Source organism: Coregonus lavaretus, assembly GCF_964263955.1.
Source record: "Coregonus lavaretus genome assembly, chromosome: 6".
Taxonomy (NCBI): Eukaryota; Metazoa; Chordata; class Actinopteri; order Salmoniformes; family Salmonidae; genus Coregonus; species Coregonus lavaretus.
Genome location: NC_139993.1, coordinates 50,863,314 through 50,890,315, shown reverse-complemented (window position 1 = coordinate 50,890,315; position 27,002 = coordinate 50,863,314). Strand labels below are relative to the sequence as shown.

Genomic DNA, 27,002 nt, shown 5'->3' with positions numbered 1-27,002 from the left:
ATCCCTTTCCATTTTTCAGTTCCATCTTATGATTGTGTGGAAATAATCTCACGCCTAAAGCATTTGTGCCCAGACGTGGATAAAAACACAGGTGGGCTAGCACTGCTAGCGTTAGCCTGCTCTGTTTTCATGACGGCTAGCAGCTCACTGCTACTTAATAGGAATTTGGAACACAAACTTGCGGTCCCAGCCGTAAAAAGGCTAACCGCGTCGCAGAATCCGTAGCAATAAAAACTTTAGCTATGATTAAAACCATTTAATGAAAACGATTTCATAAAAACAACAAACCAAGTGTAGACAGTACCCTGTTCTGTTCCGCACCTACTTTTTTATACTCAAGGGGTGCGAGAGACAAATAGCTAAGACTGTTGTATTACTATTACACTCAATACTAGTATTGTTTTCAATTTCTTAAAGCAGTTTGTGTTTCTTAACGAGGACTCGACTCGGACTCAGGTAGGCTGGTGACTGGTTGTTACGGGGAAGCAAGAGAGTCGCTTACGCGATGTGTAGCCTCTGATCGGAGGCGGAGCGGAGCCTGCCTGCCCACAATCATGGCTTGCTCCCCTGCAGCTCACCAGCTGATGTAGGCTGTGTGTGCCGGTGTGGCGCATCCTTCCCACTGCTAGAGAACAGAACCCTTGCTGCTCTGCACACCCAGTGCTGCTAATATTCTGCTTATCATAGCAGCCTATCCAGTCCAAGTCACGAGAAAGTGAGTCCGAGTTACCAATGGCCGAGCCCAAGTTGAGTCACAAGTCATGAAAAAGTCCTGGACTCGAGTACTACAACACTACCTCACAGTACCTCACCAGTACCTCAAAAGGTACACTCTTAAACCTGTGATAACTCAAAGTCACCATCTAGCATCCACACCACATTTACTGCAACTGTTTTACTGCACAAGCTTCTGCAACCCCAACCCTAAAGGTCTACTCTCCAACCCCAACCTTAAAGGTCTAATTCCAGGGGTTTTCACTAAATGAAATATTGGTGTCATTATACCTATAGCACATTTGTTTGGTAAAATAATAAGACCTATTAAAAATGGATGACTCGTGACTCGACTCGGACTTGGGCACAAGGGACTCGACCTCAAGGTTTAGTGACGCGACTACAATACTGCTGTGAGGTAATGTGACTCGTCTGAGAGAGTCCTGTACCTTTGGTGAGGTTGATCTCCCGGATGGTGTATCCCTCTCTCAGTCTGACCGACACCACACTGACCAGGTGGGCGCGCACCTCCTTCTCTGTGTGCTTCTTCCTCCTCATCACTAACGCAGGGTTCCCACTGGCTGACACTAGGTGCTCGTTGAACAGCTTGTGCTGAGACACTGTGAAGCACACATACAAATAAATAGTAAGTTAATTCATTAATTCATACATCATTAATTAATTCATGCATGCATTCATTCATACAGTGTTAAAGAAACACCAACAAAAAGGCCCTGACGTGTGATTCAATATACAGTAGCTTATGTTATTATTTAGAAGCAGTGAATGGACAAAGTAAAGAAAGTACTATTATCAACATCATGTGTTTTCACTTTCCATGTTGCAATATCCACTGTGACTAACTCTGCTCAACCAAAACTCTGGTCTCCCCGACTTTGAAAAGCAGCAGAAACAGACAAAAATACAACCAATTTTTATCTTGTCTATGTGAAGTCTAGCCAGCCATTAAAGCCTGTTCTTTCATCAGCATCTCTTTATGTTAAACCTCACATTATAAAGATGGACTTCTATTCAGAGAGCAGCCAGACATCTCTGTGGGTGTCTTCAACACATCATGATTCACACAGATAATGACAGGGTGTTTGGAAATGACAAGAGAATCGTACAAAAGCCACTGTGTTTGGACTGTCACAGAGAGCACTAAGGAGTTCAATCAAGAACACTATCTATAAAATAACTTGTTTCAGCCTAAATTGCACTCTGATGGGGATCGGGGACACAGCAGACGACAGACAACTAAATGATCATAGACATGTTCCGGAAACTGTTTCAAATAAAGAGAACAGATAATGTCCTCAGCTCTCAGACTATTGTGTGCAGCAAAACAGACAGCAGAGCTGCTATAGAGACATTGATTAGCATAGTCATAGCGCAATCTGTAATTGATAATCAGTGACCACTAAGTGGATGACACCAACTAAAGTATTCAAATGACTAATGTTTAACTTCCGGCATAACAATGCCAGCATAACTATGTGACAAGGGTAATGACATGTCTGTATTAACATGATGCAGGCCTACATAATGTTCCAATGTGCCGTGTAATTTAAAAGCTGATGGCGGGATATTAAAAAAATCTGAGAATATGAAAGTGATCTACTCAAATCCTGTTTTGGCTCAGGACATTGAGCCAAACTGTAATGGCAAACAACAATCCTAGAGTGAATGAATGAACAAAACAACAAACAAATACCATGCTGTTTATTACCACAGTAGTACTCAGGGTTCATGGACTCGCTGGTCTTGAGGAAAGAGTATGTGAGGAAGGCCTTGTGGTAGGTATTCATATCCTGACTGGCCAGGTCAGGCTCAGGACAGCTGGACAGGTAGGAGCCAAAGGTCGCCAGGGAGATGAACTTCATCAGCTCAACGTTAGGGATGTACCCAAAACTACAGTCGTACGAGTAGGCCCCGCCCACCTGACAGCAGACAGACACAGAGAATGGAAACAAAATATGAAACCAATCATAACCATATATTATCCACAATATGTAAATTACATAAAGATATATTCAGAACAAACTTTGATTACAAAAATACTGTTATTGAATGAGAGATAGACAGTATTTAGTAGATTGACTTTTCTGAAGGGCAGTTGCCTGCTGGCCTGAAATCCAAACTGAATCCATGCTGAGTTTCACTTAGTTAAACAGAGCATGGATTCAGTTTGGTTTCCAGGCTAGTTGTCTGCCTCAGTTGAGAAGATACAACAATCCATACAGTAGACGACAGACAGAAGCTCTCATGGTGTGTCAGTATGTTGCTATGTACACTGAATATACACAGCAGTTTGACCCACTGGGCTATGATGTGGCATGTTTCAGTACCTGAATGAAGGAGCAGGTGATGGTTCCACTCCTGAGCTGGTTCAGAAGGGTCTCACACACAGCCACATCAGGCACACTGGTCACCCCATCTGTAATTATGATTAAGCCTGGAGAAGTTTGATTGAGAGTTCAGTTTAATGGGTTACAACAAAACAGGATCATCTCAGGTTAAGGCAGGTAAAACTGACTGAAACAAATGGCATTCTTCTCTAGGGAGCAGCGTTAAAAAGCTTTCAAAGGCAAATAGGCACAGTGTGGAAAGCCAACCTTGATTGTTCGATTGAACAGAGGAATGCAGTAAGTATGGACAGTCTAAACCAACCTGCGCTGGAGTTGGGGGGCAGCAGCTGTAGAGCTAGGATGCCCTGTCGCACCATGCTGACCAGCCCTACATCTGCAGTCACCATGGAAATGCCATGTTTCCTCACAGGCACCTCCTCCACGATGATGTCACTGCCGAACCCGGGGCATGGGATTGGCCCATCAAACTATGAGAGAGAAAATTAATGATCAACTGAGATCAACCTGAAAATGATATCAAACAACATCTTGATTCATAATGATGGTCGAGTCTAGAGCCATAGATACATAAATATACAGTGCCCTCAGAAAGTATCCACACCCCTCGACTTATTCCACATTTTGTTGTGTTACAGCCCGAATTCAAAATGGATTAAATATATGTTTTTCTCACTCCTCGCCACTTAAAAGTGTCAAAACACAACATAGCAGCGCAGCAGACAGAGTAAACAGCCAAGTAGCCTACTATCTATGGTGGTGAAACTGACAGCACTCTCCAAGTAGCCTACTATATATGGTGGTGAAACGGACAGCACTCTCCAAGTAGCCTACTATCTATGGTGGTGAAACTGACAGCACTCTCCAAGTAGCCTACTATCTATGGTGGTGAAACTGACAGCACTCTCCAAGTAGCCTACTATCTATGGTGGTGAAACTGACAGCACTCTCCAAGTAGCCTACTGTCTATGGTGGTGAAACGGACAGCACTCTCCAAGTAGCCTACTACAGTGGGGAGAACAAGTATTTGATACACTGCCGATTTTGCAGGTTTTCCTACTTACAAAGCATGTAGAGGTCTGTAATTTTTATCATAGGTACACTTCAACTGTGAGAGACGGAATCTAAAACAAAAATCTAGAAAATCACATTGTATGATTTTTAAGTAATTAATTTGCATTTTATTGCATGACATAAGTATTTGATACATCAGAAAAGCAGAACTTAATATTTGGTACAGAAACCTTTGTTTGCAATTACAGAGATCATACATTTCCTGTAGGTCTTGACCAGGTTTGCACACACTGCAGCAGGGATTTTGGCCCACTCCTCCATACAGACCTTCTCCAGATCCTTCAGGTTTCGGGGCTGTCGCTGGGCAAAACTGACTTTCAGCTCCCTCCAAAGCTTTTCTATTGGGTTCAGGTCTGGAGACTGGCTAGGCCACTCCAGAACCTTGAGAGGCTTCTTACGGAGCCACTCCTTAGTTGCCCTGGCTGTGTGTTTCGGGTCGTTGTCATGCTGGAAGACCCAGCCACGACCCATCTTCAATGCTCTTACTGAGGGAAGGAGGTTGTTGGCCAAGATCTCACGATACATGGCCCCATCCATCCTCCCCTCAATAAGGTGCAGTCGTCCTGTCCCCTTTGCAGAAAAGCATCCCCAAAGAATGATGTTTCCACCTCCATGCTTCACGGTTGGGGTGGTGTTCTTGGGGTTGTACTCATCCTTCTTCTTCCTCCAAACACGGCGAGTGGAGTTTAGACCAAAAAGCTCTATTTTTGTCTCATCAGACCACATGACCTTCTCCCATTCCTCCTCTGGATCATCCAGATGGTCATTGGCAAACTTCAGACGGGCCTGGACATGCGCTGGCTTGAGCAGGGGGACCTTGCGTGCGCTGCAGGATTTTAATCCATGACGGCATAGTGTGTTACTAATGGTTTTCTTGGAGACTGTCGTCCCAGCTCTCTTCAGGTCATTGACCAGGTCCTGCCGTGTAGTTCTGGGCTGATCCCTCACCTTCCTCATGATCATTGATGCCCCACAAGGTGAGATCTTGCATGGAGCCCCAGACCGAGGGAGATTGACCTTCATCTTGAACTTCTTCCATTTTCTAATAATTGCGCCAACAGTTGTTGCCTTCTCACCAAGCTGCTTGCCTATTGTCCTGTAGCCCATCCCAGCCTTGTGCAGGTCTACAATTTTATCCCTGATGTCCTTACACAGCTCTCTGGTCTTGGCCATTGTGGAGAGGTTGGAGTCTGTTTGATTGAGTGTGTGGACAGGTGTCTTTTATACAGGTAACGAGTTCAAACAGGTGTAGTTAATACAGGTAATGAGTGGAGAACAGGAGGGCTTCTTAAAGAAAAACTAACAGGTCTGTGAGAGCCGGAATTCTTACTGGTTGGTAGGTGATCAAATACTTACATCATGCAATAAAATGCAAATTAATTACTTAAAAATCATACAATGTGATTTTCTGGATTTTTGTTTAAGATTCCGTCTCTCACAGTTGAAGTGTACCTATGATAAAAAATTAAAAAGACCTCTACATGCTTTGTAAGTAGGAAAACCTGCAAAATCGGCAGTGTATCAAATACTTGTTCTCCCCACTGTATCTATGGTGGTGAAACGGACAGCACTCTCCAAGTAGCCTACTATATATGGTGGTGAAACGGACAGCACTCTCCAAGTAGCCTACTATCTATGGTGGTGAAACGGACAGCACTCTCCAAGTAGCCTACTATCTATGGTGGTGAAACGGACAGCACTCTCCAAGTAGCCTACTATCTATGGTGGTGAAACGGACAGCACTCTCCAAGTAGCCTACTATCTATGGTGGTGAAACGGACAGCACTCTCCAAGTAGCCTACTATCTATGGTGGTGAAACGGACAGCACTCTCCAAGTAGCCTACTGTCTATGGTGGTGAAACGGACAGCACTCTCCAAGTAGCCTACTGTCTATGGTGGTGAAACTGACAGCACTCTCCAAGTAGCCTACTATCTATGGTGGTGAAACGGACAGCACTCTCCAAGTAGCCTACTATCTATGGTGGTGAAACGGACAGCACTCTCCAAGTAGCCTACCATCTATGGTGGTGAAACGGACAGCACTCTCCAAGTAGCCTACCGTCTATGGTGGTGAAACGGACAGCACTCTCCAAGTAGCCTACTATCTATGGTGGTGAAACGGACAGCGCTCTCCAAGGTGCTGATTAATTCAAAGCATTTTAGATGTCACTGCAGTATGCCCACAAACTTGAGTATAGCTGCGGGGTTTACACAAGTCAGACTTTCTTATAGCCTACATTTCTAGACATCAATGTACAACAACATTTTTAGATGTCACTGCAGAACACCGGCCATATGTATATGCACACATACTCAGCTGTGGGGGTTACAAGACCCGAATTTCATATAATTTTCAAGACATCATGCAGCAGTAGATCACAATATTGGAAGATAACTTCAAATAAAATAAATCAATGTAGGCTACAGCAGAACACACATATGAGAATATTTAGGCCTCCTGCCTATGTGATAATATGACGCACATATTCACATTAACTTTAAATAAAATTACAAATCCTACCTTAGTTTTCAAAACCTCCCAAATTTACTTTCCCATGTCAAACCCAATTAACTCCTGACAGTCAATTTCTTGGGCCTGTGGCTGTGATGTTTAGCCTCCTTCGAAGGCTGTTGGGAAGACTGTCTGTAGATTCTATTTTTTCATTTTGAGTGTTAACTATAACCTGGGTTTCCTCTTTAGCCTTGTCTACAAGGCTTGCTGCCACCAAATGCGCCTTGGTTCGGGCATGTTCAAAAACCTTTTTTCTGAGGATGTTACTGTACATTCCACCCACTCTTTTGCTAGTTTGTCCTTGTCCCATTGCGCTCTAGCGACTCCTTGTGGCGGACCGGGCGCATGCACGCTGACTTTGGTCATTGGTGCGGCTGGCTTCCGGGTTAAGCGAGCAATGTGTCAAGAAGCAGTGCGGCTTGGCAGGGTCATGTTTCAGAGGACGCATGGCTCTCGACCGTCGCCTCTCCCGAATCCGTACGGGAGTTGCAGCGATGGGACAAGACTGTAACTATCAATTGGATATCACAAAATTTGGGAGAAAATGTTGAGTCAAATACATTGTAGAAGCACTTTTGCCAGCGATTACAGCTGTGAATCTTTCTGGGTAAGTCTCTAACCTGGATTGTGCAATATTTGCCCATTATTATGTAAAAAAGTATTGATCATTGCTATACAACCATTCCCATGTCTTGCCATAGATTTTCAAGTAGATTTAAGTCAAAACTGAAACTCGGCTTCTTGGTAAACAACTCCAGTGCAGATTTGGCCTTGTGTTTTAGGTTATTGTCCTGGTAAAAGGTGAATTCATCTCCCAGTGTCTGGTGGAAAGCAGACTGAACCAGGTTTTCCTCTAGGATTTTCCCTGTGCTTAGCTCCATTTCATTAATTTTTTACCCTGAAAAACTGCCCAGTCCTTAACCATTAAAAGCAATCCCATAACATGATGCAGCCACCACTATATGGAAAATATGGAAAGTGGTACTCAGTAATGTGTTTTATTGCATTTGCCCCAATAATAACACTTTGTATTCAGGACAAAAAGTGAATTGCTTTGCCACATTTTTTGCAGTATTACTTTAGTGCCTTGTTGCAAACAGGATGCATTTTTTGGAATATTTTTATTCTGTACAGGCTTCCTTCTTTTCACTCTGTCAATTAGGTTAGTATTGTGGAGTAACTACAATGTTGTTGATCCATCCTCAGCTTTCTCCTATCACAGCCATTAAATTATGTAACTGTTTTAAAGACACCATTGGCCTCATTGTGAAATCCCTGAGCGGTTTCCTTCCTCTCCGGCAAATGAGTTAGGAAGGACGCCTGTATCTTTGTAGTGACTGGGTGTATTGATACACCATCCAAAGTGTAATTAATAACTTCACCATGTTCAAAGGGATTTTTAATGTCTGCTTTTTTTTTTACCCATCTACCAATAGGTGCCCTTCTTTGCGAGTCATTAGAAAGCCTCCCTGGTCCTTGTGGTTGAATCTGTGTTTGAAAGATTCACTGCTCGACTGAGGGACCTTACAGATAATTGTATGTTTGGGGTACAGAGATGAGGTAGTCATTAAAAAATAATGTTGAACACTATTATTGCACACAGAGTGAGTCCATGCAACTTAAGTGACTTTTTAAGCACATTTTTACTCCTGAACTTATTTAGGCTTGCAATGACAAAGGAGTTGAATACTTTATTAATTCGTTTTCAAAACCTTCCACAATGACTTTTGAAAACGAATTAGCTTACCGATCACTGCACCTGTACACAGCCCATCTGTAATTAGCCCACCCAACTACCTCATCCCCATATTGTTATTTATTTTGCTCATTTGCACCCTAGTATCTCTATTTGCTCATCATCTTCTGCACATCTATCACTCCAGTGTTAATACTAAATTGTAATTATTTTGCACTATGGCCTATTTATTGCCTTACCTCCATAACTTACTACATTTCCACACACTGTATATAGATTTTCTATTGTGTTATTGACTGTACATTTTGTTTATCCCATATGTAATCGATTTTAAATTCAGGCTGTAACACAACAAAATGTGGAATAAGTCATGGGGTGTGAATACTTTCTGAAGGCACTGTATGGTTCTGGTCAAGTGCAAAAAGATTGACAGATGACCTAAAGGTTGTCACTAGTTCAAGTGATGGTCACAGTACTGTAATAAGCATGCGTTCTCTTGCCTGGTCGGGCTGCTGAAGATGGCCGTGCTGCTGCAGAAGGTCATGTTGCCGTTGAAGATGGCCGTGCTGTTGTTGTAGGACCTCTGCTATGTTGTTCTCCACTGCCCGAAGCTGCTGATAGATCTGGTGTAGGAAACTGTCCATGTCTGTACGATCCAGCTGACAACCCTGCACCAACACCTACACAGCAGAGCAGACACAACACAGTCTCATTAGAGGCACATATAATTAGAATGTACAGTTTCCTTTCCCTTAAAGGGACAATCTGTAGTTGCTACATCAATTTTTTGACTTATAAATTAATTATATGTACCCATTGATTCTTGAAGAATATAACTTATACATGCCTCATGAGCTTAATTCAACTGTCATACCCCATCAAAATAAGTTAATGTAAACAAACACTATATTGCCTGAAAACATGGATGGTCAGTCTTTGCATCCATAGTGCTATCTATGAATTTGAGAGTGGTTGCATTTCTCCAGCCACACCCCTCAGCTTTTTTACAGAAACATGGAGAACGCTTTGTTATTGTTTCAACTGCTCAGTGAGTGTCCAACCATCAATGTGGTGGTACTGTCTACTGCACATGAATCAGAACGGCCTCGTCTTTCCATCATTCAATCAACAAGAATGGTCTAAGAAAGATCCACTACATACGATTATAAGAAGCTTGACAAAGACGCTTAACTAAACAAGAAATACATTAATATTCATATGAATACTATTATTATGATCACCTGGTGTGTATTGAGCCCTATGATGGAGGAATAAGCCAGGATAGTGACGAAGATTTCCGACTGAAATAATAGATCTGTTCCTGGAACTTTGAAGCGTCGGACAAGTCCAGCTAAGCATCGTGACAAGGCATGGAACACCTCGTCAAATATAATCTTGCCTGTGCTGTCATCCTGTGAACAAAGGGAAAACATATACAGTACCAGTTAAAAGTTTGGACACACCTACTCATTCCAGGGTTTTTGTTTATTTTTACTATTTTCTACATTGTAGAATAATAGTGAAGTCATCAAAACTATGAAATAACACATATGGAATCATGTAGTAACCAAAAAAGTGTTAAACAAATCCAAATATATTTTATATAATTTTAACTTTCAAAGTTTCAAGAACTTTGAACGTTTCTTCAAGTGCAGCCGCAAAAACCATCAAGCGCTATGATGAAACTGGCTCTCATGAGGACCGCGACAAGAATGGAAGACGCAGAGTTACCTCTGCTGCAGAGGATAAGTTCATTAGAGTTACCAGCCTCAGAAATTGCAGCCCAAATAAATGCTTCACAGAGTTCAAGTAACAGACACATCTCAACATCAACTTTTCAGAGGTGACTGTGTGAATCAGGCCTTCATGGTCGGATTGCTGCAAAGAAACCACTACTAAAGGACACCAATAAGATGAAGAGACCTGCTTGGGCCAAGAAACACGAGCAATAGACATTACACCGGTGGAAATCTGTCCTTTGGTCTGGAGTCCAAATTTGAGATTTTAGGTTCCAACCGCCGTGTCTTTGTGAGACGCGGTGTGGGTGAACGGATGATCTCCGCATGTGTATTTCCCACCATAAAGCATGGAAGAGGAGGTGTTATGGTGTGGGGGTGCTTTACTGGTGACACTGTCTGTGATTTGTTTAGAATTCAAGGCACACTTAACCAGCATGGCTACCACAGCATTCTACAGCGATACGCCATACCATCTGGTTTGGGCTTAGTGGGACTATCATTTGTTTTTCAACAGGACAATGACCCAACACACCACCAGGCTATGTAAGGGCTATTTGACCAAGAAGGAGAGTGATGGAGTGCTGCATCAGATGACCTGGCCTCCACAATCCCCCGACATCAACCCAATTGAGATGGTTTGGGATGAGTCGGACCGCAGAGTGAAGGAAAAGCAGCCAACAAGTGCTCAGCATATGTGGGAACTCCTTCAAGACTGTTGGAAAAGCATTCCAGGTGAAGCTGGTTGAGAGAATGCCAAGAGTGTGCAAAGCTGTTATCAAGGCAAAGGGTGGCTATTTGAAGATTCTCTAATACAAAATATACTTTTATTTGTTTAACACTTTTTTGTTTACTACATGATTCCATGTGTGTTATTTCATAGTTTTGATATCTTCATTATTATTCTACAATGTAAAAAATAGTTAAAATAAAGAAAATCCCTTGAATGAGTAGGTGTGTCCAAACTTTTGACTGGTAGTGTACATGGAATTCCTAGAAGGGAAGAAGCCCAAGTTTAACTGGAACACTCATGAGCACACTCAATATGGCCGCCGGTCCACCCATCACTGAACATTGGGGATGTCTGTTATAGTAATTTGATTTCTATGGGCAAAACTAACCTGATATAGTTAACACATCAAACAACACATCAGGAGGAAGAACAATTAGTAGCTTGGTAGGGTCTTGACAGTCTACCAAAATAGCAGTGTTATGAAAGTGTGATATGTAGCGCATGATTTTCACAAGGGATTGTAAACTTCCTCTTGTTGTTAGCCTAATTATTGCCATAAAAAAAGTATCCACAAAATAAAAGTATTCCTTCATAGATGCTTGTTAAATACTTATAAAGCACACATTATCATTTGGGTCTGGTGCTATATTTATATGTTTACATTTTGGTCATTTAGCAGACGCTCTTATCCAGAGCTACTTACAGTCAGTGCATTGAACTGGTGGTCATACTGTTTTGCCAGGTATATTGTGTAGTACTAGATATCTTGCTGAAGAAGCCTCTTTACTTACCACAATGCCAGTGGAGGGGCTGAGGTCCAGCTCGATGATGAAGCGGTACCTGCGGGCCAGGAAGGTGACCCGGGTGGAGGGTACCAGCAGGTACGGCAGGGTGGAGGGGGAGAAATCTGTCTGCCATCCCTTGGGAAGGATGCTGAGCAGGTCCAGCTCATTCTCAGAGTTCAGCTACACAAGAGGTGGAACCACAACAATCATCATCAACAACCTCATGGAAATATGGTAATTTAACAGATGCTATGTTTCATCCAAAGCAATATAAAAATGTGTCAGCATTGCCAGTGACACATAAATTCAGTATGTTGGTCTTTTTTATAAACTAGGGTACCAGTGAGGATTTCCTACGCTGGACAACTTGTTACAGCTGTTGATAAGTCATTGATAATAATCTGCTAATTTCTTTCATGTCATTACATTAACATATAAGGGGGGAACATAGCTATATTCAATAAAATTCACGAGTTGATCTAAAACCTATGTTTTAGATCAACCTTTATCACGGTTGGTGTGTTGACGGATTTGTCCAAAATCTTGTGACATAAAACATTACCTTTCTGTCCTTGCATTTATGTCAGTGTAAATTGTCCTTATATAATTTATTAAGCATTAATCAGTTAAATTAGACATTGAATTTGAACCCTGTAAGAATCCTGGATCTAGCTGTCGGGCATTTTTTTGTATAGAGATCTCAGAAACACAGTGTAACTACGTAACATTTCATGTGTCCTTATGTTACGGGGTGAAAACTGTTTTCATGGGCACACAAATCCCCAAAAATGTACACTACTGTTCAAAAGTTAGGGGTCACTTTGAAATGTCTTTGTTTTTGAAAGAAAAGCAATTTTTTTGTCCATTAAAATAACATCAAATTGATCAGAAATACAGTGTAGACATTGTTAATGTTGTAAATGGCTATTGTAGCTGGAAACGGCTGATTTTCTATGGAATATCTACATAGACGTACAGAGGCCCATTATCAGCAACCATCAGTCCTGTGTTCCAATGGCACGTTGAGTTTGCTAAACCAAGTTTATCAATTTAAAAGGCTAATTGATCATCAGAAAACCCTTTTGCAATTATGTTAGCACAGCTGAAAACTGTTGTGCTGATTAAAAAAGCAATAAAACTGGCCTTCTTGAGACTAGTTGAGTATCTGGAGCATCAGCAATTGTGGGTTCGATTACAGGCTCAAAATGGCCAGAAACAATAAACTTTCTCCTGAAACTCGTCAGTCTATTCTTGTTCTGAGAAATGAAGGCTATTCCATGCTGGCAGCTTAATTAAATAGTACCCACAAAACACCAGTCTCAACGTCAACAGTGAAGAGGCGATTCCGGGATGTTGCAAAGAAAAAGCCTTATCTCAGACTGGCCAATAAAAATAAAATATTAAGATGGGCAGTCTGAGATATGGCTTTATCTTTGCAACTCTGTCTAGAAGGTCAGCATCCCGGAGTCGCCTCTTCATCTTCGTAACATTGCAAAAATCGGAAACTTTTTGACCAGAAATTATACAGAAAAGATCATCCATGCTTTTGTCACTTCAAGATTAGCCTACTGCAATGCTCTATTCTCCAGCTACCCAGATAAAGCACTAAATAAACTTCAGCTAGTGCTAAATACAGCTGCTAGAATCTTGACTAGAACCAAAAGGTTTGATCATATTACTCCAGTGCTAGCCTCTCTACAATGGCTTGCTGTTAAGGTTAGGGCTGATTCCAAGGTTTTACTGCTAACCTACAAAGCATTAGATGGACATGCTCCTACCCATCTCTCCGATTTAGTCCTGCCGTACATACAGTGCATTCGGAAAGTATTCAGACCCCTTGACTATTTCCACATTTTATTATGTTACAGCCTTATTCTAAAATGAATGAAATAGTTTTTTTCCCGTCATTAATCTACACACAATACCCCCCAAAAAACAGGTTTTTCTAAATGTTTGCAAATGTATTTTAAATAAAAAACTAAAATATCACATTTTACAGACCCTTTACTCAGTACTTTGTTGAAGCACCTTTGGCAGTGATTACAGCCTCAAGTCTTCTTGGGTATGATGCTACAAGCTTGGCACACCTGTATTTGGGGAGTTTCTCCCATTCTTCTCTGCATATCCTCTCAAGCTCTGTCAGGTTGGATGGGGAGCATCGCTGCACAGCCAGTTTCAGGTCTCTCCAGAGATGTTAGATCGGGTTCAAGTCCGGGCTCTGGCTCAAGTCCGGGCTCTGGCTGGGCCACTCAAGAACATTCAGAGACTTGTCCCGAAGCCACTCCTGCATTGTCTAGGCAGTGTGCTTAGGATCGTTGTCCCGTCCGCTACGGTCACAAGACTCATGCCTCCTTATTGTTCCTAGAATTTATAAGCAAACACCTGGAGGCAGGGCTTTCTCCTATAGAGCTACATTTTTATGGAGATCTTCGTGGGCTATCCTCCGCCTTGTCTCAGGGTAGTAAGTTGGTGGTCTGTTGATATCCCTCGGGTGGTGTGAGGGCTGTGCTTTGGCCAAGTGGGTGGGGTTATATCTGCATGGTTGGCCCTGTCCGGGGGTATCGTCGGACGGGGCCACAGTGTCCCCCGATCTCCCCTGTCTCAGCCTCCTGTATCTATACTGCAATAGTCTACAGTGTTTTGCGAAAGTATTCACCCCCCTTGGCATTTTCCCTATTTTGTTGCCTTACAACCTGGAATTAAAATTGATTTTTGGTGGGTTTGTATCATTTGATTTACACAACATGCCTACCACTTTGAAGATGCAAAATATTTTTTGTGTGTGAAACAAACAAGAAATGAGACAAAAAAAAAACAGAAAACTTGAGCGTGCATAACTATTCACCCCCCATGATGCTTCCACCACCATGCTTCACTGTGGGGCTGGTGTTCTCAGGGTGATGAGAGGTGTTTGGTTTGCGCCAGACATAGTGTTTTCCTTGATGGCCAAAAAGCTCAATTTTAGTCTCATCTGACCAGAGTACCTTCTTCCATATGTTTGGGGAGTCTCCCACATGCCTTTTGGCGAACACCAAACGTATTTGCTTATTTTTTTCTTTAAACAATGGCTTTTTTCTGGCCACTCTTCCGTAAAGCCCAGCTCTGTGGAGCGTACGGCTTAAAGTGGTCCTATGGACAGATACTCCAATCTCCGCTGTGGAGCTTTGCAGCTCCTTCAGGGTTATCTTTGGTCTCTTTGTTGCCTCTCTGATTAATGCCCTCCTTGCCTGGTCCGTGAGTTTTGGTGGGCGGCCCTCTCTTGGCAGGTTTGTTGTGGTGCCATATTCTTTCAATTTTTTTAATAATGGATTTAATGGTGCTCTGTGGGATGTTCAAAGTTTCTGATCTTTTTTTATAACCCAACCCTGATTTGTACTTCTCCACAACTTTGTCCCTGACCTGTTTGGAGAGCTCCTTGGTCTGGTGGTGCCCCTTGCTTAGCGGTCTTGCAGTCTCTGGGGCCTTTCAGAATAGGTGTATATATACTGAGATCATGTGACACTTAAATAAAGTCCACCTGTGTGCAATCTAACTAATTATGTGACTTCTGAAGGTAATTGGTTGCATCAGATATTATTTAGGGGCTTCATAGCAAAGGGGGTGAATACATATGCACGCACCACTTTTCCATTATTTATTTTTTAGAATTTTTTGAAGCAAGTTATTTTTTTCATTTCACTTCACCAATTTGGACTATTTTGTGTATGTCCATTACATGAAATCCAAATAAAAATCAATTTAAATTACATGCTGTAATGCAACAAAATAGGAAAAACGCTAAGGGGGATGAACACTTTTGCAAGGCACTGTATTTTGCAGGGACGCTGTACTGGACCGTACCACCTTACTTTCACCCCTGGTTACACCTGCAATTTTAAACAATACACGGGGCTTGAAGTAGCCTACTTGAACTTGAATATGGAGCTCAGAAATTCAAGTACTGGTATAGGCTTACATTGAAAATCAGACATTTACTCAATTTGGTGCTTGAAAAGTCCTTGTAATTATTGTAAGCAATTTATAAGTTCTCCTGCTCCCTTGTAATTATCTGTGATTTCATTTTTTATCTGTTTTTGTGAGAGATGTGGCCACTTTTGTTTGTTTCCCTCCGCTACTCTGTTGCAGTAAAACCACATGTGGTTATTATGAGGACGACAATATATCTAATGCTTGCTTCAACTTGGCTTTCCATACAAATCCATCCATTACAAAAGAAACCTGTTTTTTGGTTGCTTTCTGATTATAAAAACAGCAATGGTGTGATTCAAATGGTGAGATTAATGTTACCGCTATTCATGGCTTTATTATGTGTGCCTGTGTCTGCCACATAGGCTACAGAAGAATCACCATGCATGCATCCAATCTATTTAGTCAGGCAAGTCCACATTATTCTCACATACAGTATTGTAGAATGTAATAATAATTTGAATATCAATGCATTGGCAAGGCCTAAAATATGTATTATTCTTAAAGTGGTAAAGGCCTACTTTTTTTTACTATATTAGGCCCCATTATGTACAATTATATAAATTATACAATTGTATAACATTGAGTCCTTGAAAATTACAATTAAGTGATTGAAAAAGTCCCTGAAATGCCTTGAATTTGACTTCCCAATGTCTGTATGAACCCTGCTTAAAGGGTGTATAGTCCTAGGCTTACGTTGTTGTATAGGTGGAGTTATGGGCCAATATATATATATATATTCCTCTAAGTACACATGTGGAACTGCATACAAATATTTTGTTAGTTTGTTTCAAACCATTTTGAAACTTTAATCCCAATGTCACACATTGGCTCCATTATTTATAGAAAGGCCCATATGTGCTGTGGCCCATGCAGAAACATCATAATATTGGCATATTATTGTGATTAGACCATCTCCTCTGGTCTGGTCCCAGATCTGTTTACGCTGTTTTGCCAACACTTATAGTCGTTGTCATTGGAGCGACAGCACGACAGATCTAGGACCAGTCTAGCTACATCTCCTCCAGTAGAGCTAGTTAACCCACCAGTTCAGACTTTGGGGCAGGCCAGATGACCTGGTTGAGCTTTCCCAGGAACCAGGCCAGACGTACGTTGCGTGAGATACGGTACTCCTCCTTCATCAGCAGGTACACCTGGTCTGCCTCCTCCACCTGAAGAAGAAGAAGAAGAAGAAGAAGAAGAAGAAGAAGAAGAAGAAGAAGAAGAAGAAGAAGAAGAAGAAGAAAAAGATGGTGTTGTCTTGTGAAAAAATGACAGAGCCCTTTGAGAAGAGTCAGGATGTTGTCCTGGCCCCTGCTTCTGCTAACATATTGATGAACTTTGACATTCTCATGAACAAAAATAATAAATTGTGTTAATGAGTACAGAGGTCACAGACAGTTCTGACTACAGACAGGTAGTCAGTCCCCTGTAGCTCAGTTGGTAGAGCATGGCGCTTGCAACGCCAGGTTTGTGGGTTCGTTTCCCACGGGGGTATGAAAATGTATGCACTCACTAACTGTAAATCGCTCTGGATAAGAGCGTCTGCTAAATGACTAAAATGGAAATGTATGTATCTCGTCTGCAAGGGATGGACTCTGTGCCCTTTGTGCAGTATTGTGGTTTAATAGCCTACATATTAGCAAGAAGAGACTTGACTTATGTTATAACGTGTCTTAATCACATTAAACTACATTACTACATTAAAATAATTTGCATATTCTGGGTGTGAAGTCTTCCTGACAATATCATATGCCATACGGTGGGTGACATCACTGCAAAGCTGAATGAGCAGCAATCTGATTCCAATTCGAATCATGTGACGCACGGCATGACACTGGCAAAACACCCTGTCTATTGCTTAATATGGCCTGTCAAGCTAATGCATAAGATATGTTTGATATGGCTAGCTAATTGTTGTAATTGTCCCCTGTATTCGACAGCATATGTGTGTCCATTATCTTTGGTATGCTCACTTCTAGCGGACTAAACTCCACTTCCTTCACCATAGTCTGCTAGGTCAGCTCATGCGCGAGCGCTTTGCAACACCCCCAGCTCAAATTACTTGAAATTCATTGGAGAAGTTAGTTAGTTAGCATAACAAGCTAGCACTAGTGACAGCTCAGGGCTACAAAAACATGAACCTCAGTTAATTACCTCATTGTCCTGTCTGTCTGCCATGCCTTGTATGGCATAACTAACGTTAGCGGGTTCTATGAAAGTCCGTGGGTATCTGCAGGCCCCGGCTGACATATAACGACTTGTTCATTTTCATGCACGACTACTGACTAGTCGTTGTTGTATTTTGTTTCTTTGGTTATAAGCCACACGTGACCTGGATGTCTACGTCTCTCCACCGGAGTACAACAGCTAGGCCATCGACGGTTTTGTAGTTCTATTTTTGTTTCCGATATGCCAGCGTTCTGAAAAAGAGTGCAGATAAGTGATATAAAATATTTGATTGAGAATTTTACGGCATAATGACTCAAAGTAAGACACGATTATCTGTCTGATTAGAAAGGTGTGAAACATAAAGCAAAATGATTCTGACCGGAGCACGCCCACTGTTGCACTCATTGTTTACTTCCGGTAAAGATTTATTTCGCTAGCTGGCAGGTTCGCAACCATAATAAAAATGCAGGTAAGGTGGCTTTTCTACAAAATGTAAAATTCTCAACCAGTCGATTGTCTTAAATTAAATACAGTTCACCATAGCGGATGAAATAATTATTTGTATTCAGCTAACGTTGCCCCCAGGTCACTGCTAGCGACTCGCTAACAGCCAAATGTAGCTAAGTTAACGCGTTAATCAAATCTATCTTTTTTGTTTCTGTCAAGCAACGGGAAGAAAAATTGCTGGAAGCATCCGTGGAATCGCTTATTTCCCACGTAGCTCATCTCAAAAATGCTCTTCACAGTTTCATCTACAAGTTGGAAAACGAGTATGAACGACTGACATGGTAAGTGTCTAACTTAGCTAGCTATTAAAAATATCGCCTAGTCAGACCATTAGCCACTCTGTTCCCAGCTGGCTGATACAGCATCACATTAGCCCGTTACAATCTGCTAACTAGTAAGTGACGAGCTAAACACTAACGTTAGTTCGTATTCGGCTTACACCACTTTGCATATGATACGTTTGGAGTAAGCTAGCTAGGTCCCAGTGTTGCTTTTGGATGGCATCACTGAATGCAATCTGCGAGACTTGGTTAACTATTTGGATAAATTAATATCATTGTATGAAAACAAATGTACTCTACCAGTTAATTCATGAAGTTGTTGTCTCTCTGTAATTGGACAACAGGCCCTCTGTGTTGGACAACTTTGCCCTCTTGTCCGGTCAGTTGAACACCATCAATAAACTGTTGAGGAATGAGAAGACGCCATCTTTCCGCCAGCAGATCATCATCCCCCTGCTGTTGTCTCCAGACAGGGATGAGGAATTAGCTGTGAGTATCTTTTCCGTGGATGAGGATTAGCCTGGGTAAACCAGACTGAATGCTGTACTCAGCCAGTGAAACAACAGTGAGAACAGCATTGAGTCTGGTTTAACCAGGCTAGAGGAGGATAGTTTTACAGACACACATACCCTATTCTTTGCTTACCTCCATACACACTGCCCCCACTCTCCAGAAACTGACAGAGCAACGCGTGCCTGTGTTCAGCCATGAGATTGTGCCGGATCACCTGCGCACCAAGCCTGATCCTGAGGTGGAGGAGCAGGAGAAACAGCTGAGTGCGGAAGCTGCCCGGATAGGACCTGAGGTGGCACAGGTAAACCGACTTGGTCTTCATCTATTCATACAGGTTCTTTATGGCAGCAGTCTGAGAGGAAAGCAGCTCCCTGGTTCACATAAGGAAACCTGTATCATTTTCATACTACTGAGTGAAATTATACATCCACCCGTTGCTGGAAAGGATAATAAAATATTGACGCCACTTCATGCCAGCGTGACGGACGTCACTGTGCTTGCTTAGCAGGTAAGCTACCTCTCTATCTCGGCACAATGGCCGTACAACGGCTCATACCAAGATCATCTGCCTCTCAAACACACGTGACTGTTTGTGATCGCTTGTGCATACATTTCAAGCTGTGGAGTGAGTTTACGGTACGATAACAGTTTGTTACATATGCCCTAATGAACACGACCCCATGGTGTGTGGTGAGAAGACGCAATTCCAAGTAAAATGGTGCTTGTCATGTAATGCACCCATGCACATTGGAGTCTATCTATCCCACATCTCAAGTTGGAAGCAATGAGTAACAAAATAATGCCTTGTTTTTCTCCCAACAGAAACAAATCCAGACACTAAACAAGCTATGTTCAAATCTACTGGAGAAACTGAACAATCCTCGCGATGACAGGGATGCGGACAGTGCAGGTACACTGATTGAACCAAGATTCCCTTTTTACTTGAGAACATTTACAGATAAGCTAACCTAAGAACTGATATGGAGTTTATTGATGCTTATGTACTCAAGATGTACAGATGGTCATCCCCCTCTTCAAAGGGGGTGACACTCTAGATCCAAACTGTTATAGACCTATATCCATCCTGCCCTGCCTTTCGAAAGTATTTGAAAGCCAAGTTAACAAACAGATCACCGACCATTTCGAATCCCACCGTACCTTCTCCGCTATGCAATCCGGTTTCCGAGCTGGTCATGGGTGCACCTCAGCCACGCTCAAGGTCCTAAACGATATTATAAACGCGATCGATAAAAGACAGTACTGCGCAGCCGTCTTCATCGACCTGGCCAAGGCTTTCGACTCTGTCAACCACCGCATTCTTATTGGCAGACTAAATAGCCTTGGTTTCTCTAATGACTGCCTCGCCTGGTTCACCAACTACTTCTCAGATAGAGTTCAATGTGTCAAATCGGAGGGCCTGTTGTCTGGACCTCTGGCCGTCTCTATGGGGGTGCCACAGGGTTCAATTCTCGGGCAGACTCTATTCTCTGTGTATATCAATGATGTCGCTCTTGCTGCTGGTGACGCTCGGATCCACCTCTATGCGGACGACACTATTTTGTATACATCTGGCCCTTCATTGGACACTGTGTTAACAAACCTCCAAACGAGCTTCAACGCCATACAACACTCCTTCCGTAGCCTCCAACTGCTCTTAAACACTAGTAAAACTAAATGCATGCTCTTCAACCGAACGCTGCTTGCACCCGCCCACCCGACTAGAATCACTACTCTCGGCGGGTCTGACCTAGAGTATGTGGACAACTACAAATACCTAGGTGTTTGGTTAGACTGTAAACTCTCCTTCCAGACTCACATTAAGCATCTCCAATCAAAAGTTAAATCTAGAATCGGCTTCCTATTTCGCAACAAAGCCTCCTTCACTCATGCTGCCAAACATGCCCTCGTAAAACTGACTATCCTACCGATCCTTGACTTCGGCGATGTCATTTACAAAATAGCCTCCAACACTCTACTCTGCAAATTGGATGTAGTCTATCACAGTGCCATCCGTTTTGTCACCAAAGCCCCATATACTACCCACCATTGTGACCTGTACGCTCTTGTTGGCTGGCCCTCACTACATATTCGTCGCCAAACCCACTGGCTCCAGGTCATCTATAAATCACTGCTAGGCAAATCCCCGTCTTATCTTAGCTCACTGGTCACCATAGCAACACCCACCCCGTAGTCTGCGCTCCAGCAGGTATATCTCACTGGTCATCCCCAAAGCCAACACCTCCTTTGGCCGCCATTCCTTCCAGTTCTCTGCTGCCAATGACTGGAACGAACTGCAAAAATCTCTGAAGCTGGAGACTCTTATCTCCCTCACTAACTTTAAGCGTCAGTTGTCAGAGCAGCTTACCGATCACTGCACCTGTACACAGCCTTTCTGAAATTAGCCCACCCAACTACCTCATCCCCATATTGTTATTTATTTTGCTAATTTGCACCCCAGTATCTCTATTTGCACATCATCTTTTGCACATCTATCATTTCAGTGTCAATACGAAATTTTAACTATTTTGCACTATGGCCTATTTATTGCCTTACCTCCATAACTTACTACATTTGCACACACTGTATATATATTTTCTGTTGTATTTTTGACTTTATGTTTTGTTTACCCCATATGTAACTCTGTGTTGTTGTTTTTATCGCACTGCTTTGCTTTATCTTGGCCAGGTCGCAGTTGTAAATGAGAACTTGTTCTCAACTGGCTTACCTGGTTAAATAAAAAAAATAAAAAATAAAAATGGTCTAACCTAAAATCCATGTTATGGAGTTTATACTTATGCTCTCTGTTTTTAGCTATACGGCAGACCAAACCATCTTTCAACCCTGCTGACACCAATGCACTCGTAGCAGCGGTGGGATTTGGGAAGGGGCTTTCGAAGTGCAGGCCCCCTGGGCCTGTGGCCCCGGGACACACAGGACAAGGGCCCATGATGAGCGGAGGTCCCACCTTACAGCAGGTCACCATCGGTGGGGGTTCAGGCCAGCAGCAAGGCATGGGGCCTGGTGCTCCTCAGCAGCAGGGACAGCCAGGTATGAAGATCCTAAATGACATAGACCTGAGTCTTGATTTGCTACATTTTTAAGTGTTTTATTCACTTGAAGGCCATAACTCAAGGTTCTATAGACCAGAATAAGAAGGGCAGTTGGTTTCTCAGACACAGATTATACCTAGTCCTGGACAAAAAATAAGTTTAAATGGACCCGGCCCTTAAGGTATTGAGCAAATGACTGCTCTGTAACTGACAGATTTTTTACATTTTATTTTTCAGGGAAAATGCCAAGCAACATCAAGACAAACATCAAGGCTGCCTCCTCAATGCATCCTTACAACCGATAAGATCCTCTCTCTATCCCATACTGATAGAAAGCCTTTAGGAGGCCTGGAGAGTGAGTGAGTGCAAAGCAATGCAAGTATTCATATGATATATGCTATGTTATCTTTTGATTAAATAAATCATTTTGAAAAGAAAGTATCAATGTGTCAGTGAAAGTGCAGAATGTAGTGAAAGAGATGTGTACTTCCATTAGTGAACACTAGAGTGCACTGTCTTACCATTTATATTCGAGAGACAGTTTGAGAACATGGTCATTGTTGCAGAAAATTGAATTGAGATTTGATATTAATATTGAATAAAGGGCATTTATTTTAAGATTTATCTTTATCCTAATATGTTAATTTGTCACACAAATAAAATCTGCTGGTTAAGAGCGTTGGGCCAGTAACGGAAAGGTTGCTGGATCCAATCCCCGAGCCGGCTAGGTGAAAATCTGTCGTGCCCTTGAGCAAGGCACTTAACCCTAATTGCTCCTGTAAGTCGCTCTGGATAAGAGTGTCTGCTAAATAACTAAAATGTAAATGTAAGCAAGTCTGCATTGTGTTGAGTTATGTCTTTCAGAAATATATAATACAATTGTGGGGTTTAGGGTCAGTCAGAAAATGAATATATTTCAAAACTGCTTCACCATGTTGTCTCTCCAGTCTTGTGAAACCTAGCAATGCCTCCTATCCCTTCACCATTCCGGCCATTATGAATAATGTAGGACCAGTGAGAGTAATGTGGCTGGACATTGCACTGTCTGGCCTGATAACGTCAAAGTCGTTAAGGGAGGAGATGAGAAAGTTCACGCTGACGTGTTGGGGGCCTCTGTGCTCTGCCCCACCGTGGTCTGTCCACTCCAATCCCTATCCCACCTCCTGCTGGGCGGCCGGCACCACAGCACAGGGACAATGACCGTTGTGGCTGTCACACGATATGACACAGGTCGCTGGGTGACCTACATACACACACACACAATGTCCTCTGCCGGCCTGACATCTCGCTGTGTCAGCCTCAATGCCGTGGTAGGAAAGGAGAGTCTGCTGAGACAGCTAGAAGATGCACAGGGTCAGACTGTGTCTATAGATGTCTTATAAACAATGGACTACAGGCAGATGGACATTGTCCAGCCTGTGTCCAATTGGCCTAACTCTGAGAGAGACTCCTGAACAGGCTGTTACTACCTTGTTTTGATCCTACTGCAGCTCCCTCTTTATATGAAAGAAATGTAGGGCTACAACTCTTTATTCAATAAAGAAAGTGTTTCCCGGAGATGTGAGTTCCTTGTCAAATTACATATTTGCACTTTCTCTTCTTTCCCCTTTTTTTTTGTTTGTCCCGGTAGAGCGTGAGAAACGTGGTGATAATGAAGTGGGTTGAGGGTTGGGCTGACCTCTACCCACATTCAATTAGCACTTACTGGAGGATAATATTATGTGTAAAGATTAATTCTCCTGTTAAATATTTCATTAATAATGTGTACAGAAAATGTGTCACAAGATTAATTGCATGGTGCACCAGAAGTGCCTTCGTGTGGAAAATAAGCAATGAAATGGTCTTGTGGTGAATTTAGAGAGAGGTGCATTGTTGTTATTATTCTCCTATTGATTGTTTTTACATTCATGATTTGCTCATATTTCCTCAATCACATGCTCCATCTGATTCGGATTCACCCTCAGATATTTGATTCTTATCTTTATTGATAGGGTGAGATCTGCAATTTACATTTAAGAGAAAGTGTTCAATATTTTCTAGGATACAATGAGCTTCAGGACATCACTGAATGCCACCTAACATAAACCCATTATCTCTAGGTAGTGGCAGGTAGCCTAGCGGTTAATAGAGTTGGAGCAGGAACCAAAAGATCGCTGGATCGAATCCCCGATCCGACTAGGTGAAAAATCTGTCGTTGAGCAAGACAGTTAATCCTAATTGCTCCTGTAAATCACTCTGGATAAGAGCGTCTACTAAATTACTAATATGTAAATGTATGTCGCGCTGCTGGTGTGTCCGTCAGGCCATCTCTCTTTGGATTAGTCTTCATAAATGTGGTGTTGAACTTTGAACTGACCATAAGGGGTCAGCAGTGTTTCACAGCTGTGTCTTGTGACAATATTCCACAATCTACAGTAAATCCTTCAGTCTTTAGGATGCAAGTTCATGGTCCAAACATACACTCTGTGACTGCGATATTTTAGAGATTTTGTTGCCTTTTCTCTGACAATTATCATGATACTTACATATGTTACATGATAATTACACATTTATTCTCCCCGAGGTTTGTGCATAAATACTTATGGACCCAAACAGAGCATCTCTCCTATAGACTCAATGGGGGGTAGGAGACATCCTGTGGTGTTAGCCTCTGAGCATAGGGATAGTTGTGTTTGGGACGGCAGGGTAACTCAACGTGACAGCTTCCTCCATATCCATGATCCTCTCTGAAAATCACAGTTTCCCTCGAAAACACCTCTGTAGATACAAAGGCCATTTTTGTGAATGTATGTAGTTAGCCTAGCAAGATAGTCTTGCAATGCTCACTTGGTTCTGACTTTGTCTGCGAGGTGATTGCAATGCCAGTATATCTATGTCCTTGATCATCTAGAGAGGAGAATGTTTAGAATTTCTCGGTTCGATTTGGATTTATGTTCTGGAGAAGATTGATGGTTTTTCTTATGGGTTGGCTTTGAATTTTGGCTTTGAATTTTCTCTTGAAATAATGTCTCTGGGCACAGTTTTGGAGGGAAATATAGGCTCTTCATTCTTTGAAGAAGAGGATAAGGTCCATATCTGGCTCATTAAGAAAGCTTTAGGCTAACATCATAAAGCAACATTATAGCCTACAGTACAATATCAAACTCTCACACCAGAAAACAAGCCAAAAGGAAAAGGTTTAAGTCACATGAAAGACCATGATGACACACACTGAGCTGTGAAATCTGATTAAAATGCTTCCAACATGTCTCCTTTATGAAACTTTGAGTACCAGAGGGATCAGAATAATTTATTACAGATCTGTGGGAGGAAAAGGAAAGACGTAAGCATTCCTTCGAACAAGAATTAGTGCCTTTGCCAAACTGAACAATTTCCAGATATGAAAACTGTAGACCTAAACCAATTTGAATACACAAAAACTTAGACCAGAGTTTATTCAATTTCAGTCCAGTTAATTCAGGAGGAAAACATTTTGAATTTCAGCTTACTTCCTAAATTGACTGAATTGAAATGGCATCGACCCCAACCCTGGTCAACACTGCAGTATCTCCCTCACCATGAGGTGTCCATCTCCAACTGCCCATCATCATATCACCCCCTGCCCAGCAGGACCCAGAGAAAGGCCCTTCCCATAGCGATCCCCTCTCCTAGAAACAAAGGGGCTCTATTATCTCCTGCCCTCCAGGACCACAACCCTTCAGCCCCTCAGTCCCTGTAATCAGACCCCAGCCCCTCAGAGCCTGCCATGTCTCTGCTTCCTCAGCCATTTCCTCAGGCTTTCATTGCAGCCCTTCATACGGTGTATGAGGGTTATTGTATTCATACAGTGTATGTCAGTTATACTGGCAGGCATTGGTTTTGTTAACACACATTATGCACTGTGAATAACACTAACCTTGATATGAGGAGTGTGCATTGTGTATTGTTTTGCCATTGATACAGTCAGTGTGGGCATTGGCAAGGGATATTTGTGTGCAACGTGCATTATACTAGGTTGGAAGTATATATACAGTGCATTCGGAAAGTATTCAGACCCCTTTTTCCGCATTTTGTTACGTTACAGCCTTATTCTAAAATGGATGAAATTGTTTTTTTTCCCCTCATCAATCTACATACAATACCCCATAATGACAAAGCAAAAACAGGTTTTTAGATTTTTTTGCAAATTTATAAAGAAGTAAAAAATTTACACAAGTATTCAGACCCTTTACTCTGTACTTTGAAGCTCCTTTGGCAGTGATTACAGCCTTGAGTCTTCTTGGGTATGACGCTACAAGCTTGGCATACCTGTATTTGGGGAGTTTCTCCCATTCTTCTCTGCAGATCCTCTCAAGCTCTGTCAGGTTGGATGTGGAGCGTCGCTGCACAGCTATTTACAGGTCTCTCAAGAGATGTTAGATTGGGTTCAAGTCCGGGCTCTGGCTGTGCCACTCAAGGTCATTCAGAGACTTGTCCCAAAGCCACTCCTGCGTTGCCTTGGCTGTGTGCTTAGGGTCATTGTCCTGTTGGAAGGTGAACCTTCTGAGGTCCTGAGCGCTCTGGAGCAGGTTTTCATCAAGGATCTCTCTGTACATTGCTCCGTTCATCTTTCCCTCGATCCTGACTAGTCTCCCAATCCCTGCCACTGAAAAACATCCCAACAGCATGATGATGCTACCACCATGCTTCACTGTAGGGATGGTGCCAGGTTTCCTACAGAAGTGACGCTTGGCATTCAGGTGAAATAGTTCAATCTTGGTTTCATCAGACCAGAGAATCTTGTTTGGAGGTGCCTTTTGGCAAACTCCAAGCGGGCTGTCATGTGCCTTTTACTGAGGAGTGGCTTCCATCTGGCCACTCTACCATAAAAGCCTGATTGGTGGAGTGCTGCAGAGATGGTTGTCCTTCTGGAAGGTT

General features: G+C 42.4%; 2 protein-coding genes across 2 annotated transcripts in view; one reads left to right on the top strand and one right to left on the bottom strand.

The window, feature by feature from the left end:
* Positions 1-17,836, bottom strand: part of LOC311130499 (KICSTOR complex protein SZT2-like) — a gene marked incomplete at its 5' end in the record, with an annotated part of 120,567 nt that extends 102,731 nt beyond the window's left edge. The window contains 9 exon segments of the mRNA XM_084163254.1: positions 1,164-1,334; positions 2,444-2,654; positions 3,063-3,169; positions 3,385-3,550; positions 8,909-9,043; positions 9,605-9,775; positions 11,624-11,797; positions 16,630-16,755; positions 17,741-17,836. Coding sequence (XP_084019380.1) covers positions 1,164-1,334; positions 2,444-2,654; positions 3,063-3,169; positions 3,385-3,550; positions 8,909-9,043; positions 9,605-9,775; positions 11,624-11,797; positions 16,630-16,755; positions 17,741-17,836 — 1,357 coding nt within the window.
* On the top strand, positions 17,671-23,663 carry LOC311130498 (mediator of RNA polymerase II transcription subunit 8-like). The gene is made up of 7 exons (XM_084163253.1): positions 17,671-18,224; positions 18,422-18,543; positions 18,888-19,032; positions 19,217-19,357; positions 19,879-19,966; positions 21,868-22,104; positions 22,344-23,663. The coding sequence occupies exons 1-7, from the start codon at positions 18,219-18,221 to the stop codon at positions 22,409-22,411; spliced, it is 807 nt and encodes a 268-aa protein (XP_084019379.1). The 5' UTR covers positions 17,671-18,218; the 3' UTR covers positions 22,412-23,663.
* The last annotated feature ends 3,339 nt before the right edge of the window (positions 23,664-27,002 follow it).